Source organism: Chiloscyllium plagiosum, unplaced genomic scaffold, assembly GCF_037043375.1.
Source record: "Chiloscyllium plagiosum isolate Xiang-an unplaced genomic scaffold, Cpla_swu_hap1 HiC_scaffold_1, whole genome shotgun sequence".
NCBI classification, from domain to species: domain Eukaryota; kingdom Metazoa; phylum Chordata; class Chondrichthyes; order Orectolobiformes; family Hemiscylliidae; genus Chiloscyllium; species Chiloscyllium plagiosum.
This window is the reverse complement of record NW_028270139.1, coordinates 86753591-86776847: the sequence shown is the minus strand read 5'-3', so window position 1 is coordinate 86776847 and position 23257 is coordinate 86753591. Positions and strand designations below refer to the sequence as shown.

At 39.8% G+C, this 23257-nt stretch overlaps 1 protein-coding gene across 2 annotated transcripts in view; it reads right to left on the bottom strand.

The window, feature by feature from the left end:
* adamts6 (ADAM metallopeptidase with thrombospondin type 1 motif, 6) overlaps positions 1–23257 on the bottom strand; it is a 300876-nt gene that overhangs the window by 233156 nt on the left and 44463 nt on the right. For both annotated transcript variants that reach the window (XR_015757565.1, XM_087988638.1), the window contains exons 6-7: positions 17396–17479; positions 16874–17019 (exon numbers count right to left, since the gene is read on the bottom strand). Coding sequence is in view for 1 of the 2 variants with exons in the window: in XM_087988638.1 (XP_087844764.1) it covers positions 16874–17019; positions 17396–17479 (230 nt within the window). In the remaining variant the exon portion in view is untranslated. The remainder of the gene's footprint in view (positions 1–16873; positions 17020–17395; positions 17480–23257) is intronic.

The window sequence follows — 23257 nt, the reverse complement described above, 5'->3', positions numbered from 1 at the left end:
CCAATGTGGAAGAGCTATAAAAATATGTTTAATGACTATCACACTACACTATTAACAGTTTCGTATTATGAGTTTGAAAAATCAAACTTTGAAGCATGAAGTAGAACTAGGTTAAATCTAGCTCCAAGTTAAAAGTTATAATTATTTATGACACTCATGTATAGCAGCAATAACTATTTATGTATGTGCAAATCTAATTTAAGGCTTATTTGTTCATTTGAACCGAGCATTTTAAAGTGACTAGAGTTTTCTGTAACAGTAAATAGCCAGATACTTTAAAAGAAGGGTCATTGATTGGAAAATTAGATGACAGACAATAATGAATAAAACAAAATTGCTTTCATTAAAAAAAAACGCAACCATCCATATCCGTGACACTGGAAAATATCAACATTTCACACTTTGTAAATATATGTTCGACCAACGTGTAAAATGTATGACAAAATAAAAGACACCTGTTCATAAATCTTGTGAAATTAGACCTCTAAATTGACCACTGTACCAATGAAGCCAAGTTATGTTACATTAATTGGCACCAAGAAAGCATTCCTCAGGCCCAATCCACACATTCATTAGCTGCAAACTGCCTGCTGTCTGACATTTGCCATGTAACTGGCAGCTTTTCAGGAAAACTTTGAACCAAGCAACTTACAGTAGTTCCATTCACATGAATCCTTCACAATGCACCAGAATCTTGTGAATTTACTACTCATCCTGGTCTTCGTTCATTAGCATTTTTTCATACATGCTAACATGCACACCCAATAGTGGGTTAGTAATTTCCTTACTACACCTCTAAAGCTAATTATAATGTTTCACACCAAAACTCAAAAGTATTTCCAACTTTCCACACAATAATGGCCTCACATTTTTCAGTTCACTGGCATAACGTGTATTTGAATAGTTGATATATGTCATCGCCCTGTTTTATTTTCCAGATATTCATCGTCAAAACTTGGCACAATCCATGTGAGCTGTGTGCAGCTTCTGCAATGTCCTACTTAATCAAAGTGACACCATTACTGGTCAACTAGAAAAGATTGTATGACTCGGTATAATAAACTATCTGAAGCTTTGTTCCTTACCCATCTGCTGAATCACAGAATCACAGATGTGTTGTGGTGCAGAAGGAGGCCATTTGACCGATTGTGTGCACCAGCTCTTCAAATGTGCATCAGTCAGTACCTTGTACCAATTTCTTCCTTTATTTCCATATCCTTGCACATTACTTCTATCCAAATAATCATCCCAAGCTGTCTTGAAAGTCTCAATTGAATCTACCTCCACCACATTTCCAGGCACGGCATTCCATACCCTAACTACTTGCTATGTGAGTAAGGTTTTTGTTCTGACATTGTATTGGCTCCATTTGCAAATCATTTTAATTCTAATCCTTCTGTTTCTTGTTCCTTTTGTGATTGGAATTAGGTTTTTCCTATCCACTTAACCCAAAACATATACAGCCTCAATCACTTCGTCTGCAGCTCATTCCATACACACACCACCCTCTGTGTGAAAAAGTTGCTACTCAGGTCCCTTAGATATCTTCCCCCTCTCACCCTAAGCCTATGCCTTCTGGTTCTGGACTTCCTCACCCCAGGGAGTAGACTTGATCGATTTATCCTATCCATGACCCTCATGATTTTATAAACCTCTACAAGGTCACCCCTGAGCCCCCGACACTCCAGGGAAAACAGCCCCAGCCAATTCAGCTTCGCCCTATAGCTCAAATCCTTCAACCCTGGCAACATCCTTGTAAGATGAAGTGGTTACTGCAGATGCTGGAGATTAGAGTCAAGATTAGAGTGGTGCTGGAAAAGCACAGCAAGTCAGGCAGCATCTGAGAAGCAGGAAAATCAATGTTATGGGCAAGAGCCCTTCATCAGGAATGAGGCTGGGAGCCTCGGGGTGGAGAAATAAATCCACCCTGAGGCTCCCAGCCTCATTTCTGATGAATGGCTTTTGCCCAAAACATCAATTTCCCTGCTCCTCAGAAGCTGCCTAACCTGCTGTGCTTTTCCAGCAGCAATCTAATCCCGACTCAACATCCTTGTAAATCTTTTCTGAACCCTTTCAAGTTTCACAACATCCTGTCAATAGGAACGAGACCAGAATTACACTCAATATTCAAACAGTGGCCTAACCAAGATCCTGTACAGCCACAACATGACCTCTCAATTCTTATACTTAATACTCTGACCAATAAAGGAAAACATACCAAACGCCTTCTCACTATCCTATCCACCTGTGACTCTACTTTCAAGGAACTATGAACCTGCACTCCAAGGTTTCTTTGTTCAGTAACACCCTCTAGGACCTTACCATTAAGTGTATAAGTCCTGCCCTGATTTGTCTTTCCAAAATGCAGCGCCTCACATTTATCTAAACTAATCACTATCTGCCACTCCTCTGCCTATTGGCCCATCTGTTCAAGATCCTGTTGTCCTCTGAGGTAACCTTCTTCACTGTCCATTACACATCCAATTTTGGTGCCATCTGAAAACTTACTAACTATCCCTCCTATGTTCACACCCAAATCATTTACATAAATGACAAAAAGTAGTGGACCCAGCACTGATCCTTGTGGCACGCCACTGGTCACAGGCCTCTAGTCTGAAAAGCAACCCTCCACCACCACCCACTGTCTTCTACCTTTGAGCCAGTACTGTATCCAAATAGCTAGCTCTCTCTATATTCCATGACTATGATATGTTTTGTGCATTTGCAGTACATTTTTACAAGTGGTAAAATGCTACAGCTCCTCGTTATTCCTACAATTTTTAATACATCTTGAATGGTTAATAAAGTTAAATAAACTACTAATTAAACCTAAACATCGGAGGAAAGATCTAATTTGGACAACATCGGTACTGTCTTGCCTTTTACATATGCTAAAACTTATGTTACCTAAAGGTGTTCCTGTATTGAAAAACATTTTAATAAAGGCTAACAGATTTCATTTATATTGCCTCTATGAAAGCTAAAAACATTGTAAGGACTTCTCAGAAGCGAACAAAGTTTCACCAGTGATACTAGTGCCCAAATTTCCCTGTTTAGTTCATCTCATGTTAAGGCTAAGCCTCCTAAACATGTCAGAGGCAGAAAACTAGCAAATTTCATGGGTAAATGAGAAAGAATGTAGGTTTAAGTTGATTTCTCAAAGCCTTCCTGTCTCCAGAGGTCAAGCCCTTCTCATTTTGGAGTGCTCTCAATGCTGGAGTTACTACACATCTGCCACTAATGGCACTTCAACAATGTAAAACTGCCTTAAGTCAGAAAGAAAGCAGGTTTTAACATTATGTCATTATATTGTGCTACTACTTGTTTCTACTTGCAAGATTTTTTTCTAAATATAAACTTGCCATGTGCCATTCAATTGTCGAGCCTTATCCTTTACTATAACGTAATACAGTACCTGGTTACTGTACATAAGTTACTTTAATCAATGGCTTTTCCATCATTATCCAATTTCATAATAGGAAATATTTGATTTAAAGTGACAATTAATTGTAATATATTATATTATATATTGAGAAATATTTTTGTAATAAAGTATATATGAGGAAATTACTGAACCATGTTTTTATATATTGCATATTTTTCATGCTAAAACAAAAACACAATTGAATTATACAATTTCAGCACAATGTAATGAATAAATCTACAGCAGGAACCTCCATAGGGATAGCCGAATATGTTGACCCATTTGTCACAATGGTTTTCAACACTACCTTCATAATCTCACCAGAGTGACTGTTAGGAAGTGGTGGGCGGCACGGTGGCACAGTGGTTAGCACTGCTGCCTCACAGCGCCAGAGACCCGGGTTCAATTCCCGACTCAGGCGACTAACTGTGTGGAGTTTGCACATTCTCCCCATGTCTGCGTGGGTTTCCTCCGGGTGCTCCGGTTTCCTCCCACAGTCCAAAGATGTGCAGGTCAGGTGAATTGGCCATGCTAAATTGCCCGTAGTGTTAGGTCAAGGGGTAAAATGTAGGGGAATGGGTGGGTTGCGCTTTGGCGGGTCGGTGTGGACTTGTTGGGCCGAAGGGCCTGTTTCCACACTGTAAGTAATCTAATCTAATCTAAAACTGCCTTGTCAATGGAGATATTATAAACATCAAAGAATGTGGTCTGGATTAGTCCATAAGGTCAGAGTATTGAACACAGAATATAACATATTTTTTTTTTATATTGTGAAAAGTGATGAAGAAATTATGAAAAATTACTGAACCATGTTTTTATATATTGCATATTTTTCATGCTAAAACAAAAACACAATTGAATTATACAATTTCAGCACAATGTAATGAATAAATCTACAGCAGGAACCTCCATAGGGATAGCCGAATATGTTGACCCATTTGTCACAATGGTTTTCAACACTACCTTCATAATCTCACCAGAGTGACTGTTAGGAAACCATGTGGAAGTCTGGCTTACAGCATCCTGAGCAGTGTATAGGAAAAGCAATTGGTCACAGAAATGTGTCATCACCAAACTGCGCCCAGTTTATCTGCATCATTTAGCAAGTAAAGCAAATGTGACATTGTCGACATGTAAGTCGGAAAGTGGAATGAATGTTGAATGTGAAGTGGTCCTGTGGAGGATTATGCAAGAGCAGAGTTGCTACTCCTGACTGCTAGGCATCCTCATTTGTAACTTCTCTAGTCTTAATGGATTACATTCTCTCTACTTCGGTATCTTTAATTATCATGGGATTTAATTTCCCCCTGATGTTCACATGAATACAATGCATAAACAATTTTGTTGTTGGGTAGGATAGCGCTGACAGAACATGAGTGGCATAGTGATTCAGCGGTTAGCACTGCTGCCTCACAGCACCAAGGTCGCAGGTTCGATTCCAGCCTTGGTCGACTGTCTGTGTGGAGTTTGCATATTTTCCCTGTGTCTGTGTGAGTTTCCTCCCACAGTCTAAAGATGGTGCAGGTCAGGTGAATTGGCCATGCTAAATTGCTCATAGTATTAGATGCATTAGTCAGAGGGAAATAGGTCTGGATGGGTTACTCTTCGGAGGGTTGGGTGTTGGGCCGAAGGGCCTATTTCCATACTGTGGGAATCTAATCGTGAGGAGTAGGAGTAGGCCTGTGATCATAGCTGATCTCCACAAGGCCTCAACTTCTCTTTCATGCCAGCTCCTCATAGACCTCGTCTCCCTAATATATCAACAATCTCCTCTTTAAAAACTTCCACTGATCTAGCCTCCCAAAGTCTCTGTGGTACAGAATCCCAGAGAATCCCAGAAACTCCTACCTTCTGAGAGAAGAAATAAGTCTCCCATTATTCTGTAACTAATCTTACCATGTTTTGGCTGTGAGTCACATCGAGTTTGATGGAACGACTCTTCACACAACATCAAACGGGTTTCCTTGCCATACCTGACCAAACCTGCCCTCAAAATGAATTTGAAATTTTCCCATGAAGTGTTTGGTACCCCATATAGAATCCTTAATGACAAGATCTCTTATTAATCCTCTTAAGACACATTTCTGAATCTAAAATAGCCTAAAACCTATCAGCAAAGGTTCTGCAACATATTACTCTAAGAAACAATCCCTGATGCACTGTACAAATTTGTTTTTCTTGTTACTCTTGCCCATCAGATCTGTCCAGACAATATGCAGATTGAAATCAGCCATAACAGTTGAGGTGCTCTTCTTACACACCTCCAATACTTCCTGACTTCTACTTTTCTGAGGCACCTCTTCTATGGGGCTTTGGATGATTTTCACGCATCAAGTCTTTTCCTTGCATTTCCTTATTTCTTTTCAAATTGATACCACATCATGATCTATTGCACCAAATCACTACTCACCACTGCACTAATACTCTCCTTTATTAACAGCACTGCCCAAAATCCTTTTCCTTTTTGTTCATTTTTCCAGAATATCAAATACTTCAAAATGTTGAGTTCCTAAACTTGATCACAACCACAGCTTGTAATGTCTAACAGGTCATATTCATTTGTTTCTACTTGTGTCCATCTCTCTTGCGATAAATGCTGTGTGCATCCAGATAAAGAATCTTAAGATTTGTTTCTTTTTTTCTATTATAACTTATTCTGGTTCTAATTTTTGCTGCAATTCTCTGCTTGTATTTTCTGCCTTTTCCTGTGACACTTAAATTATCTTTCACCTCTTCATTATCCTACACATACAATCACACCATTCTGTCCTTGACCATAGACCAAATGTGATATAATTAATCTAAAGGCTGTGACTGTCTCCTGAATCATAGTAACTCTTCCCTCTTTTATATGTCACAGTGTTGGCAGTTCAGACTCCAGATTATCAACTCTGAGCCAAAGACTCTTGGATAGCCAGCTCTTTCTGCAGTTGTGGTCACTGTGGATCGCACTAATGTCCACCAGCTCTCATATACCATAGCCCCAACATATCGCTTGCCCACCCATCTCTATTCCATTTAATCCATTAATTTGAATGTTAAATATTTTCAAAGTGTATTTCCCAAATGGCTTTCAAGCAATAATAATGTCTTCTGATTTAAACTACTTGGCCAATCAAAGGGATATGGAAGAAATACCTACCAATCACCTACCTCTTTTCCTGTGTTGTCACACTTTGGCCCTAACATGTACAAATAGATTGAAGTGGCTGCCTGCTGCCAGTTTTTATCACCCCTTGCTGCACTCACACACTTCCATTCTCCCAGTCTGCCCCATGACCGTGCTGACTTGCTGTACATTCCTCCTGGTCTAATTAACAGTGACATTGGCCTGTTGCACAGTCCTTCCAGACTTACAGGGCATAACTGAACCCTACAATCTAGGAAGTTCCAGAATTGATCTCTGCTCCATGTCCGGTATCGGAACCAAAAAAATAAAAATGTTGTTTTGAAGGTTATTAAGGATGACAAATGCTACAGTTGGCTACAATATCCTCAGGATAATGAATGGAATAAACACAAAGGCCATGAAATAAAACCAAATAACATTGTCCTGAAGAACTGCTCTTGAAACATTAACTCTGTTTTATCCCTCGAGCTACTGCCAAACCTGCTGTGTTTCTCCAGCACACTCTGTTTCTCTAATCAGCAGAACTTGTTTTCTGACCAATAGCAGACACTATCTCCTGCAAAGAGTGCATGCTTGTGATCAGCAAACAAGAATTGCATCAGGCTTGGCTGTGATACTCCCTGTGGTTAGATTTACCAATATTTGCTGCACATGCTCATACATAATTGAGACTACTTAGGTGACTGGCATTGCTGGAATCAGAGTTTCCTGGAAAGATCTGGAGTAAATTGGCCAAAAAAGCAAGCTTTTTATTTACTATTAAAAATAATGCTACAAGCCAAATAGTGCTGGCAGACTTCATTTCTTTTTCCTTTTAATGATTTTTACCTTATAATAAACTTTGTACTTATCAAGATGAAGACTAGGCTTGGAATTTTTTTACATTCATTATCCAGTGTTAATATGAAATACTCCTGGGTCAGATTTCCACATGCAATAGCACTCTAAAGTTGTAAGTTCTTGGATTTCTCCATCCAGTGAATTTGAAGTTCGTGCAGTGGTGTGTGAGGCAATGCAGAAGGGGGCACACAGGATCTACCATCCCACCTCTGAACTGAATTTTGAGATTTTATGGTGTGTATGGATGGTGTCTCACACACTGCCTGCCTTTGGGTCTATTGAGATTCTTAACTGATCATTACCACTGCCAGTTTCTAACCTCATGGCAGGGGCTGTTGTGGTGCAGTGGCAGTATTTCTGCCCCGGGCTAGAAGGTCCAGGTTCAAGTCCCACCTGATATGAAGATGTGACATAATATATTAAAATAAATTGATTAAAGATACTATCTTGTTTTAAACTTATAATAGAGTGAGGTCTGCACCATCCATGAACCCCTGCAGTTTTAGTTGTGTAGCCTGCAGTTAGGCAAGGGGAGGAACTCCCCTTTGGGATTCCCAGTGTTTCCCCTCACTGGATCATCACCTCACCCTTTAATTTTCTACAGGTCCTCCCACTCCCCACAATCCACTCACCTAGACTCAACTGTGACCTTACCTGGGCTCCTCTTCATTGGGACTGCCCATAATCCTGGTGGCCACAGTGGCTGCTGCTGGGATTAGAAGAATTTCTGGCCATCCAATTACTTGATGGCTCTCTGCAATGGGATCTTCTGTCAAGGTACGGGTGGAAATCTCAACTTCAAGGTCTCACCCATCTGCTGGGTAGTTTTCAGGATTGCGGATGGATTCCACACTGTTCTTCTCACCAGGTGCTGATAGGGACAATGGCATTCCATAGAATTCAGGCCCAACTTCTTTAACAGTACGACTGCCAATGAATCCAATATCACTTACTGGCAACCTAGGAGCCTCAACTGGCCCAAGGGAGGGCAAGAAGACTGACTAATAGCTCCACCAGCCCCTACAAAATTTCAGATAGGTTGGGTAGGCAATGGGAAGACCACATGTTGGATTTAATGACCCCACCATCTCCAAACCCACCAACAACAGTGTAGCCAATCCAGCCTGATGTGCATTAGTGTACAATGTATAAGCAAGAAGAAGGAGGAGGCCACTGAGTCCTTTGGACCTACTCTGCCACTCAACAAGATTTTGGCTGATCAAACTGTAACCCCAAATCCAATTGTGCCTACCCAGATAACATTTTACAAACATCTATCCACTCTGCTTTAAAAATATTCAAACACTTATGTTTTATCCAGTACGACATGGTGTAGGCTTGTGACTCAAACAGCCTGTTTCTATCCTGCAATATTCTAGAATATAAAACACAATGTCTGACCACTCCAGCTATTTTTAGGTGTGAATTTATGCTATACCACCTATTTTGGTACAGCAAATACCAATCACACATATATTTAATTGTAGACACTAGGCAATGCAATTACTGATAAGGGACAGACAAAGAATGTTCCAAATGGGAGCTGATTAAAGTCATTCACAAGTCATACACTTTTGAGGTTGCTAGGCTCTGTGGATTACTCAGAATTATCAAGAAAAAGATTAGGAAAGGCAAACGTAGGTCCCTTACGTCAGAAGCTGGAGAAATTATAATGAGGAGAAAAGAAACAGCAGAAGAATTAAACACATACTTCAGTTCTGCCTTCACAAAAGAGGATGCAAATAACCTCACAGAAATGTTAGAAAATCAAATGTTAGAAAACCAAGCGAGAAGGTGCAACTGAAGGAAATCAGTGTTAGTTAGAAAATGATGCAGGGGAAATTAATGAGGTCAAAAGGTGAAAGATTACCAAGGTCTGACAATCTATATCCTATAAAGAAAGTGACCTTGGAAATATTGGATGCATCAGTGGTCATCTTCCAGAATTCTAAAGAATCTGAAGCAGTTCCTACAGACTGAAGGGCAGCAAATTTAACCCTACTATTTAAAAAGGGAAGGAGAGGGGAAAAAAACAGGCCTAACATGAGTTGGGGGAGGGAATTTCCAGAGTTTATTTAAAAAGACATGATAACAACATTTGGAAGGCATTAATGGGACTGGACAAAGCTAGCACAGGATTATGAAAGGCAAATGATGCCTAACAAATCTACTGGAATTTTTTGAGAACATAGCTAATAGAATAGATAAGGGAGAACCAGAGAATGTGGTGTATGTGGGTTTTTACAAGACTTTTCATAAGGTCTCTCATAAGAGGTTAGTGCACAAAGTGAAAGTATATGGAATAATGAGTAATATGTTGGCATTGATCGAGAATTGGCTGACAGACATAAGTCAGAGAGTGGGAATACATTGGTCTTTTTCTGAGTGGCAGGCAGTGCTGAATGGATACAAGGATCATTCCTTGGAATCTAACTATTGACAATATATAAAAATGGGTGAGATTGTGAGTTGTGAGGAGGGTGCAAACTGGCTTCAAAATAATTGAGACAAGTTGAGTGAGCGGGCAAACACATTGCAGATGCAGTACAACATGGATAAATATGATTGATACACTTCAATGGGAAAAATTGAAAGGCAAAGTATTATTTCAATGGTGATATACTGCGACATGTGAGTGAGCAAGGGATCTGAGTGTCCCTGTACAGAGTCAATGAAAGTAGATAGGCAAGCAACGAGAAAGGTAAATGGTATAATATATAATTCTTTAATTCATTCATAGGATGTGGTGTCACTGGCTAGGCCAGCATTCAATGACCACTGCAAATTTCCCAGAGAGCAGCTGAGAGTCAACCACATTGCTGAGAGTTTGGAGTTTCATGTAGTCAGAGCAGGTAAGAATGGTAGTTTCTTTCTCTGAAGGAATTAAGTGAAACAGATGGTTTCTTTTCTATGATGATCAACAATTTTTTCATGGTTCTATTCTGAAGAAGGGTCACAGAATCCAAAATGTTAATTCTGCTTTCTCCTCACACATGCTAGCAGACCTGCTGAGTTTATCCCAGCAATTTCTGCTTTTGTTTATGGTTTCATGGTCATCATTAGACTTTTGACTCCAGATTGTATTTTTTGTTGAATGCAAGCTCCACTATCTGCAATGGCAGGATTTGAACCCAGATCCCCAATTACTAGGCTATCACCTCCCATTAAATGTTAGCATCATTGCTAGAGGACTTGAGATCAGAAATAGGGATGTCTTGCAGCACTCATACAGAACCTTGATGAGACCTCACCTGGAGTGTTGTGTGCATTTTTTGGTCTTCCTACTCAAGAAAGATTATACTTGCCATAGAAGGGGTGCAGCTGAGGTTCACTCAACTGATACCAATGAGAGCAAGACTATCGTATGAGAACGGATTGATTCAATTGGAACCGTATTCACTGGAGTTTAGAAGGATGTGATGGAATCTTGTTAAAACGTTTAAAATTCTAACATGACTGGACAGGCTTTGAATAGGGAGGATGTTCCCCCAGGTTCAGGACTCTAGAACCAGGGACCACAGTCTCAGAACACAGGTGGATCAAAAGGTAGTGAACCTGTGGAATTCTCTACTACACAAGACTGTGGAGGCCAAGTCACTGAATTTATTCAAGAAAGAAATTGATAATATTTTAGATTTAAAGGCATCAAGGTATACAGGGAGTAAGCAGGATTATTAGATTGAGATAGATGATCAGCCATGGTCATATTGAATGTTGGATCAGGGCCGAAGGGCCGACTGGCTTACTCCTACTCATGGTTTCTAGTTTTCCAATTCTAATTTCTGAATTCTAGCAAGAACAATAAAAAGACTGATTCAACAATAAAAAGACCATCCCTAATTTCATTATTTTCCCATGGTGCGTGGGTTCTCAAATTGTGTCATTCTTTCAGTTCTAGCATTATTGCTGGCATCAATGGTGGTGGTGGTGGTGGTCGGGGGGGGGGGGGGGGGGGGGGGGGTGTCACCACAAGAAATAATGGACAGATCAGACCTTATGCTCCCTTACCTACAATTCCAAATCCAAGTTTGGACAGCTTTGAATTGACCTGACTTTGATTTGGCATATGATTGGTATATAAAAATATTCCAACTTTGAAACTAGGCGAAACAGTGCACCTGATATAGCATATATGCATGAACGCTTAATGTAACGTTAATGTGGAGATTCTTTAGACAGAATTGTGTTATGACAAGGAAGCATGCTAGTGTGGCATCTGATTAGCTGTAGCTACCAAAAGAAAATTGCATTGTTGTACATAACTGGCAATGAACACACTAAAGTATGATTTAGGAGCAAAAGTAGGGCAATCAGTCCCTCAAACCTGCCCCACTTTTCAATAAGATCATGGCTGATCTGTTTGTATTCTGAATTCCACATTCCCAATCATCCCCAATTGCTTTGATTTCTTTGCCTAATGAGACTCTATCTATCTCCACTTTAGGGAGTTGGTTAGCTGAGTTGGCTGGACAGCTGGTGAATAAGTGTAGATTGAATTTCGACGCTGGCTTAGGTTACCAAGAAGGGCTTTCCTTCTCAACCTCTCCCTCACCTGAGGTGTGGTGACTGTCAGGCTAAACCACCACCATCCTCTCTCTGTGATGGGAAAGTGGTCCAATTATCTGGTAAGATGATGGTGGCTTTACCTCCACCTTAAACATTTTCAATTACCCTGCTTCCACCACCTTCTGAAGTTCAAAAATTAAACAACCTTCTGAGAGAAAAAAATCCTGTCTAAATAAATATTTTCTGAAATTTTCTAATGGTTTTTAGAACTTTTACCTCCCTGTTGTTACATATCTTTCAACTGCAGTTAAATTTGACTCACAGAAAAATTTCTTGCCTCCTCCCATTAATACGCTTTGCATGCTAAATTTATACCTAGGTTTGCAAATAATTATGTAAGTGGCTGATTTAGTTTCATCACTGTGCTTATTTGGACTAGACTCTACCACTCTGGCAGGACTCGCATCAGCTCTTGAACATTTTGACTTGACTTACACCCGCTTAAACAACAACTCTCTGTACTGACAAACAACATTACACTCGACAAAATCTGCCTCAGAATCCACAAATTTCTAATTTTGGAAATGCAAAATAAAAAGCCATCCAAATATTTTAGTTTGTCTCAGTTCAAAACAATCTCTGAAATTTAAGAAAGCTTCACATTTTTAGTTTAGCACCACAATACCATTGGGTTAAATTGTCTTTCATGTATTATTATAATTCAAATCCATTTCAAGGATAGATAATCAATGAAATATAGGATATGTAATTTCAAATTGTAATGTTCTTTCTAACTGCAGATTATAAATTCATAACAAATGCTAATTTATAGCTCTAGTTTGAACCAGCTAGAATGAATCCACGAATAAAAGAAAATCAACTTCACTGGCACTGTCAAATATAAGACATTTATTCTAGGACCATATAGCCACTATTTTTTAAAATTTGGATTGTGCAGACGATGTGTTTAAATGTGTAGTCCTTTAGCTTATTGCACACTGGAGCTCTCACAGAAACTCAAGGTGTTGACTTGTCCTCAGCCACACTCAGAGGCAACACCGATCCAGGTTTATTTCAAATAAGATGAGTTACTATTATTCTTACTAACTTTATTGCAGGCCATCTGCCATACTGATAATATAAATATAGAAATGATCAGCTTTTCATCAAAAATGCTCCCAAGCACAAGTGTACTTACAAGAAACACAAAAGATGGTGTTATGACAGGGTCACTTTCGTGCTCCGAGGATATTTTCACCAGATTTATGTTATTGTAAAAGACCATTGCTAATAAGAATATCCCTTTTCTTTAACCAAGAGAACAAACTAAGCATTATTACTAATTTATAACCAACTACAGGGCAATTGGTAAGAGCAGCTCAGAATGACCACTCATATCCTAACCAAGGTGGAGAACCATTATGTAACAAATTTTAGGAGATACCGATTTCCAATTGTATGATGTGCACACAACCCACTCTACTAATACTGTGCATATTTGGTTTTGATCATCTCAATTTACAAGGCCTAGCCAAGCGGACAGCAAGAAAAATGGTCTTAAACGTTTGCTTTCAGTAAGTAAATGTTGAAGTAAGTAAATATTTATTTATCACTTAATTGCCAACATGCTTTCTTTCATGTGGGAAAAGCACCTGTTCCATATCCCCTCTTGATTCTACAGCTGAAACTAGACCCTGATCACGTTCGAAATTTGCATGTACCAACGAGCTTCCTACTGCTCAATGGCAGAGCTCTTTGGAGCAGCCTTGCACCTCCACCAAGGCATATTTCATTCACGCATTATTATATTGACAAGGTTTACAACATCAATTTTATATCAATAGTACATTAATACAGACCCAGGTGATAGAAAGGATGACCAATATTGCAGCTTTACTAATTGCAAGTTTAGTATAACAAACAAAAATCTAGCAAAATTTGGATCAACATATTTCATACATTGGTTTTTTTCATTTTTTATTTATGCATAAAATTAAGGACAACAGTGGTTTATAAAAATGTTACAAACATTTCTGCTTTCCTTCTGGACTAATACATCCACAATCACATTCCTTCATACTCTTAGCTCAGTAGAAGTAGAGAACTGATAACGTAAAAAATGTAAGCATCAATACCTTCAATAAAGAGAAAGCATAACTATTTAGAAAGACAGCTTTTCCCTTACTCTGTTATTGTAAATTAAACATTAATAGTATCAGATGAGAAAATATTTCTAAGTTTAGTGCTAATGCTGTAACTATAACTGTTTTCTCTTCTATGACATGTCTAGTGTATATGAAGAAAGACATACATCTGACTTGTTGACTTTATTAGATAACAAACTGCAAATGTTTTAGCACATACCAGTATTTCTACTCATGCTGCCTTGTGGCTAAAAACAGATTTTTCTGCTGATGACATTAGGAATGGGACCTAATAACCCCAAACATGTTTACCAGCAGTCATACTGCAGCTTTTAATATGTTAAGAATGGTACACAAATGTTAGCTCCCCCCAATTCCCAAGGTTGAAGATGGAGGATTGACAGTAGTATCAACCTAATACTTAACTTTCTCCTTATGCTATTCTATCAATGTAAGTGAGAAGATCAGTTATATTTTGGTTTTATCTTAATAAAGGCTAATATAGCAAGCTTCCTGGCATTTTCTTATTTGCACATAAGGAAAGGATGATTTTCTTTTTGTGTGCATTAACCAAGCAATATGGTCCAAATGGAAATGGAACTTAATCTCAAGCTGCTGACTGGATCAAAAATCTATATATTAGTGCAGTGAATTATTTACTGAGACTGAGACATTAGTACCTTACCCGTCCTCTGCCAGGTCAGTCCCAATAGACCTTACTCTTCTAGCATACTAGGATCATTTCATTAGCTCTTTTTCTCCACTGACAACCATCTCCCTAGACCATTCTCTGTGGCTGTCTACTGCAAGAAGTATGAAGACTTCATGATGTATTCATCTCATGTTGGAGACTACCCTTCAGGTTACCTCTACTGACTCTTCCTTCCTGAAAATGTGTTGCTGGAAAAGCGCAGCAGGTCAGGCAGCATCCAAGGAGCAGGAGAATCGACGTTTCGGGCATGTGCCCTTCTTCAGCCCTGACTCTTCCTTCCACCTTGCCAAAAATATCCTTAATTCCCTATCCCCACTATCCTAGAAGCTAAGTCAAATGAAAAACTCCTAAAGCCATGTGATCAGCTAACTCAACAGAAGTTGGAGATTGACCTGTTACTTTGATAACAGACCTAGTACAGTTATTGACTGGCTAAACTGACAAAGCGACAAAGGAACAATTTCTCGCAATCTGAGATATAATAACAAATCACAAATCACTGAATAAGAAACAGAGAGCACCATCCTCCTGAATCCACTGATGTGCTCACAACCATTTATCCAATTTCCCCCTTATAAGTGAAGTGGGAAGAAACAAAAACTGTACCCCAGTGTCACTCTCATGAATCTTTTGATAATTATTTTGGACTTGCATTGATGGAAGTTGTCAATCCTTTCTCAGGGCTCAGGGATACTAATGAAAGAAGGTGAACAAAAAGCACCACTTTGCAAATGGATCAAATCTTTTTCACTTTCAAATAAAGTAGTAGAAAGTGAGGACTGCAGATGCTGGAGATCAGACTTGAGAGTGTGGTTCTCCAAAAACACAGCAGGTCAGGCAGCATCCAAGGAGCAGGAGAATTGACGTTTCCAGCATAAGCCCTTGAAGGGGCTTGACTGCTGCCTGACCTGCTGTGCTTTTCCAGCACCACACTCTCGACCCCCACTTTCAAATAAAATCTAATTCACTAAAGAAAGTTTGGAAGCAACTTAAGAGCCTGTGTTTTAATCCAGTATTTGAAAATCAACTGTATTCCCATCTAGACTTAGACATATTCAGAACATGACTGCAAATATCCTGGCAGCAAAAGTACCATTTCACTCACAATGTTAGCTTGAGAAGTAGCACTGATTTTGCTAAATATGGTGCTTGCACATTTCATACATTTTACTCTATTTAAGTCACAATTGATATAAAAAGAAAAACATCACATCCTTAAATATGTACTTTTACTTCTTATTCCCTGTCTCTGGCACAGAATTGCACAAATTTCTTCCAAACAGGCAAATATCCCATTTGCCTTACATATTGAAAGTCCAGAAATTATGTCTTGGAAGTACATTTGGCTCTTGTATTTTAATATTGCGCAATGTCATTTCTATGTTTCTGAATATCTCACTGATAATTGCCAACAACTCCTTAAGAGTAACTGAGGTATTTGTAAGCATTATATAACAAGCTGACTACGTTCATTAGTCCTCAGTTAATTATGTCATGTCAGCAATGACAAGTCAGGATATAAATTAATGCTGGACATTAATTTGCTCATTTTTTTCTTTGAACATAGTTTTTCATTTCTCCTGGCAACAACTTCTATTCATATTTTATAGATTCTGAATTTAATTGCATGCAAGCTTAACAAATACTAAATTGCATAGATTATCAACACATTGTCTATTTGAACTGTGACAAGCAGATTAGAAAATGAATCAGTGGAAGCATGAAATTAGTGTGACTCAGTAATAGCGAGAAGGTTGGTCCTCCAAGTAAACTCAATTCCAGTCTCTATTCATCTTGCAAACAGATTCTGACAGATTTGGTCACTTGCTATTCAGAGTCTATGCTTTTCCCAATAGGTGGCAGAAAAATTAAAAGGGGTGAGTAGCAATCCACACGATCTCCAAAATGCAGGGCACACGGGGCATTGGCAAACATATATCTGCCAGGTTGATAAAAGTAGGGACAACTTATACAAAAAAATCTTTAGACAGAAGAAAAGCATTTTTTTAATTTGAAGCCCACATCCTGATTGTGGGTGATGTAGGTAAATAACTAGTCACTGTGTATAAGGCTTTTATTCTGTGATTATAATTTGCATGCAAATATCCACATCTTACCTAGTAATTAAAACAGCATTATCATGATGAGCAATCCCATTTTCTGGAATGGTGTTTCCATCATTTTGGTGAGAAAGAATGGATTTCTGCCATTTACAGAAGCTGTCCAAGGACTTGTCTGCATGATGATTTATCTCCAAGTTTGGCTACAATGCAACAAGTATACCAGAGAAATCCAAACATATTACTGAAGAACCAGTTCTTCTTCAAAGAATAAAAACCAAGATGATAATTAGTAAGGGCAGCTTGCTTTTTAATTTTTCGTTTGAAAACGTACCCTTTATTTTATATAACGATTTTCTGATGTCTGACTTCGGCCAAATAAATTAAAAACACATCAAGAGACAAAGAACTTATAAATATTTCTTGTTGAAAGCATTTATAATGTTATTACACATACAACCAGAATATTTCTTCTGCTGTATTTTCCAGTAACAGAAACTTTCTTCCAATTTTTGTAAAACAATCAAAATTTTAAAAGTGACAATTAAAATAGTAGACATTTTGGATTCCTCAGCTTACCTGATCTTCAGTAAGAACAATCAGACGAGTGACTATTATGTTCACAACATTTCCTAGACTGGAATCACGGTAAAGTTTGGCAACCTGACCTCCAGAAAATAAGAAAAGACACAAAGTCAGACAAAAGTAAAATTCCTCTTTCTGCTTCTGATTTTAGTGTGACAACTTCACATTGACAGCAATATCATAATTAACAACTGCTTCACAGGGGGTTTTATGAAATCATGCTCTCAGAACAGAGACTTCAACATATGAATAAATGGACAGACAGCCAGGGGAGTGAATGCTTCAATTCTGATTTATGCCTTCAGCTGAGGGGAATACCCTGCCAAGAACATGTTGTTATAAAGTTATTTGTCATCACTTAAAACTAGTATCTAAAATCTTTCTGTTTAAAGTAAGCATTGCCTTAATTTTGCATATTATATTTTTACATTTTTTTTACATTTATAGATCGACACAGGTAGTTGTAAATAGATTTTTCAGCTTCCATGTTCTTCACGCTCCTATTTTCACTAATAATTGCCATAGCCAAAAAGATCCAAATATATTCTTGCAATGTTCTTATTTATACTCTATTTACTGCAATGTGACATACACTATTACGGGACTGAAATCTTAGATTAATTAATTGTTAGGAATCTTGGGGAAATTTGAACCCAGTAGAAACTGTGGGTGAGAAATAAAAGTGGAATTTAATCATTAGTTTCACTTTAATATGTTCAGTGGCCACCCAAAGCCAGCAGGATCTACCTTAACATGTCTTAAAGGGCTCCAATAGCGTAATCAAGGTTCAACTGCAATATTTACCAGACGATTATATAATGGGATAGCAATGTGAAGTAGATCATAGGGCTTGGAAAGGCTCAGAAACACAAGCACTTTTTTAAAAAATACAGATCGCTTTGTCCTGGAGGAGCAAGAATACTCTGAACTGGAAGGCAAGCATGACTTTGCCAGTCTTCACTGCAAACTCTTTTGGGCCAAACAATTAGTACTTATGCGAATGTCTAACACCATTCCCTTTGGTCCCCAGGACCAGCCTGCTACTATGGGTTGTAACAACAAGGCACCCAATTCCTCCGATATCCAATTTAGTAGGAGATCACTGTCATGTCAGTAAGAGTTCACTGCAAGATTACGGGAGCTTCTCTCTGCCACTCCCAAACGGGGCAATAGCTCTCTTGTCTGTATTCCTGAATGGTATTAAAATCAATACTATCATCTCAGTACTATCTGTGGCTTCAAAATTGCAATTACGTTAGCTCGGTTGTGTTGAATGAGTGAGGTGCTGTGAGAAAGGATTTCTCACACGTGGGCTTCCTACATGAAGTGAGAAAAAGTTCAGTGGACAATCAATGGTTTTTTAGAAGGAGGGGCAGAGGTTGCAAAGCCCAAGTGGAATGTTATGGCCTCTCTTGTGGCGAGGGTTTGGAGGCAGGAAGGATCTTTAAATAGGCAGGAAGTCTGAATCCCACCACCTTGCTGCCTCCACCAGAATTAAAACAAGCCCATGATTGGACTTCCCACCCTGTTACTAAATGAAGCCCTTATGTGGACAATTAACGATTGCTTAAAGGTCTCATCATGCCATCACCAGGACAAACCCAATTGCAAGTAGTCTTACTGTGCACAGCAGCTAAAACTATACAGCCTACTCATGGTCTGCTGCCACTTCAGGGAGTGGGTGAGAGACCTCTTATTGAAACACACTCACGAGTCTGATTAAAGGATTGGCATCAGGAACAGGAGCCACTCAGAACCGACCCTGTTGTTGCCGCTGACAATCACCATCCCACTCCCACCCACCGGGCCCCCACCACCAACCCCCCCCCCCAACCCTGCCTTGGCACTTTTCGACCAAACGCCTCAAAAGTAAGTGCTGTTCCAGCAGAAACCTCAAGCTCCCTACATCACCACTTCATTAAAAACAGCAAGCAGCCTCTGAATGGCTAGCAGCTCCCAATGAGGAGGAATTCTCATGCCACAGTCCTTGATCATGGGAAAGGCCCACTGATGGCCATTTAATACTGACTTTCTTTCCTACAGGAGGCATCCCTGGTGTCTTGTTTACTCTCCAGTCAGCAAGCAAAACCCTTTACCCTTCCAAAATCTCCAGCTGTCCCCAGTCTCTTAACATCCTGAATCTTTTCAATTCAGTCATGGAAGGTGAAGGATGATATTCCAAGTCAGAAGGCAGTTGCTGCCCTTAAGTAGCCATGTAAGAGCCTTCTACCCACCAATGATGAGAAGGGGTGGAGGATGGGGGAAGTATCACTCAATCCCCTGGACTGACTTTATAACAGGCTCCCCCATGGAGATAATACGCTGCAGGTTGATTTAACAGGCTGAAGGTTGGGCTTCTGTCCTTCAGTGAAAGGAATGCCCATCATTGTGTGCTATCAGCAGATCAGATTAGGTGACAGCCTTATAGTCCCAGCAGCATCAGCAGAGACTAGTGGGTGTTGCTGCTACTGCAGTGAGGCCTGTGATCACAACATTTGCCTCCTATTTGCAGGGTGCCTTGTATTTTTATATCTTTTGTCAGTGAAGCCTTTACTTTGACCTTTACTCCTCACATTTTATTTAGATATTTGAAAGATATTTGTTGTTTGAGCTTTCCTTTCTCAGAATTAACACTTTCTAAATTAATGAGCAGATACCCAAATTGTTCATTGTTCCATCACCAGCAACTGGGAACTCCACCTACTGCTGATAGCACACAATGATGGGCATTCCTTTCACTGAGGGACAGAAGCCCAACCCTCAGCTTGTTAAGTCAACCTGCAGTGTATTATCTTCCTGGGGGAACCTGTCTTAAAGTCAGTCCAAGGGATTAAATGATACTGCCTCCACCCCACTCTCTGAAATATTCGGTACATGGATTCGAAGGTCAACCACTAAGAACTGATAACTATTGAGAGACAGTGAGACTAACTACAAATTAAGCAATTTTCACAATTTTTACACGAATTTGTAAATTCCAGAACTAAACTTTAAATACGCACCATCGGAAAAACTAAGCAGTGAAAAGTATATTTTATTTGTCACCATGAAAATAAATTATTCTTAATATCAGAAGAAAGAAACCAAACCTGCAATAATTAACAAGTTTAAAGGAATAATCTGATCCTGGGAAGACTACACATTTCTGTGGGTGACATGGTGCCTCAGTGGTTATCCTCACAGCAGCAGGGTCCCAGGTTTGATTCCAGCCTCGGGCGACTATCTGTGTGGAGTTTGCACATTCTCCCCGTGTCTGCGTGGGCTTCCTCGGGGTACTCCGGTTTCCTCGGGGTGCAGTCCAAAGATGTGCAGGTCAGGTGAATTGGCCGTGCTAAATTGCCCATAGCGGTAGGTGCATTAGTCAGAGGGTACTGGGTCTGGGTGGGTTACTCTTCGGAGGGTTGGTGTTGACTGATTGGGCTGAAGGGCCTGTTTCTATTCTGTAGGGAATCTAATCCACTGAAGTGTCTAATTTTTAAAGTGAAACTGCTCCCTCATTCTTCTATCCATGCATATATAATTAATTTCATGAAGAGAATGAAAATGAAAAACTGAAGAATTTAATGGGACTGCAAGCTCTGAAATGCCCTTGATCTGATATCAAACATCCTGACATCTGAGATGTGACTACAGAGATGCACTGGTTGTGATCTTCCCAAATTCCTTATGTTCTAGAATGGTACCAGCAAGTGGCCTCAAGTAGCAAATGTTACACAGGTTTCAAGAAAGGAAGGAGAGAGAAAACAGGAAACCACAGATCAATTAGCCTGACATCAGTCATCTCTATTTATTACAACTGGAATCCAGGACTAATGAAGTGTTAACAAGTCACTTAGAAAACTATGGTATGAGTAGTCTGCCAGTTGTAGGAGTAGGAAATCCTGTTTGACAGATTTTTAAAAGATTTTTGAGAATCTAATGAGCCAGACAGATAAAAGAGAATCGGCATGTGTCATGTATTTGGATTTTCAAATGGCATTCGGTGAAGTGACACTCAACTATTTGTTGTGCAAGATACGGGCTCATAGATTAGGGGTTGAGGGTAATACATCAGCATAGATAACTGATTAGTTAAAGGACAGAAATTCAACAATAGAAAAAAAAGGTTATTTTCAGGTTGATAGGCTATTACTGGTTGGATGCAGAAAGGATCAGTATCTCACATTCTCATTATCTATATTAATGCATTATAGTGAGTGTAATGTATCCACTTTTCTGGCAATATTAAGCTAGCTGAAACAAACAAGCTATGAAACAAACATCAAGGGCTGATATATTCCATAGGCCTTGGAACTTGTGTATTAGGATTAATTGTTGGATCCCAAGCCCATTCTTCCTGGCAATGAGACCAAGGGCACATCTTCTGGAATGTAAGTCATAAATTGGTTGCCTTGACTCTTGCTAAGCCTTTTGTGACAAAAGGTGGACTCCTGATGCTGCAGACCCAGTCACATGACTGACAGGTTTTGCAGAATTGCAGGAGCTGCTGAGGCAAGTTGGAAACCTGATTTGCCTTTCCAAAATGTAGCTCCTCAGATTTATCTAAATTAAACTCCATCTGCCACTCCTCAGCCCATTGGCCCGTTGTACTCTGAGGTGGCCTTCTTCACTGTCCACTACACCTCCAATTTTAGTGTAATCCTCAAACTTACTAATTATACTTCCGATGTTCACATCCAAATCATTTATATAAGTGACGAAAAGCAAAGTGTGTTAAATATTTGCAGATTGGTAGTCAACAGGTTTGGCCATGTTAAGGACATACCTTCCCTGAGTATGAATCACTGGAGTGGGACTCAACTCAGAGCTTCTGGCCTAGACGTGATTCATGGAACACTATGAATCATGTCCAGGCCTCACAAAATGGCTCTGAGGTCCAGTCGGTGCTTTCAGCAGAACCTTTAAAGTAGGGAAGGAAGCCCTACTGCCTATTCTCCAATCGTTCTCCCCAATCCCTCTTGCAAATCTACACTTTCCTGCCCTTTCTCTCAGTTCTGACCCCTCCCTTGCCCCCTATTGCATACCCACTCCTTTTGCCCCTCTCTCAGATCCAGTCCTCCCATCATGTCTCACAGATGTACCCCTCCCTTGCCCTTTCTCACAACTTAATTCCTCCCCTGACTCCTCTCAGAGCTCTACCACTCCTCTACCCCTTCTTGTAGATCTACCTTTCCACTGCCACCTCTTGCAGATCTACTCCTGGCCCTCCTCACAGACCTACCTCTCCCATACCCCTCTCAACTCCATTACCCCTCTTACCGCTGTACCCATTGCCCCCTTACAGAATTACTCCTCTCCTTCATCTGACAGCTCTATCCCTCCCCTGTCCCCTTACAGTTTTACCCCTGCCTGTCCCCTCTTACAGTTTTACCTGTCCTCTGCCCCTCTACCCTACATTCACCACCCTGACATCTCTACCATTCCTATATCTACGATGCTCACCCTGTTGTCTGAACTTAACCCTCTCCCTCTCACAGCTGTAATTCCAGCTTTACCCCAATCTCCCCACCAATACCTCAACATCACAATGGCTCTCAGAGCTCAAACAGCCAACAACCCCAACAGCTCTCACCAAACTCTATATAACACCCCCCACCCTCTCACAGCTTTCATATATCTACCTGTCCCCCAGTCACACTGTCTGTAATTTAGAAACACTCCCCAAATAACTCTACCCACAATCTCCATGGCTTTCAGAGCCCCATCTTCCTCCTCCATATAGAGATCTCAGAGATCAATCCCCTCACCCAGAACTCTATTTCCCTTGACAGGTGATAGCTCTGACAGCTCTATACCCACTTCATCTCCTCATAGAATTTAGAAGAACTCCCCTTATCTGCTCCAAACTACAATCTC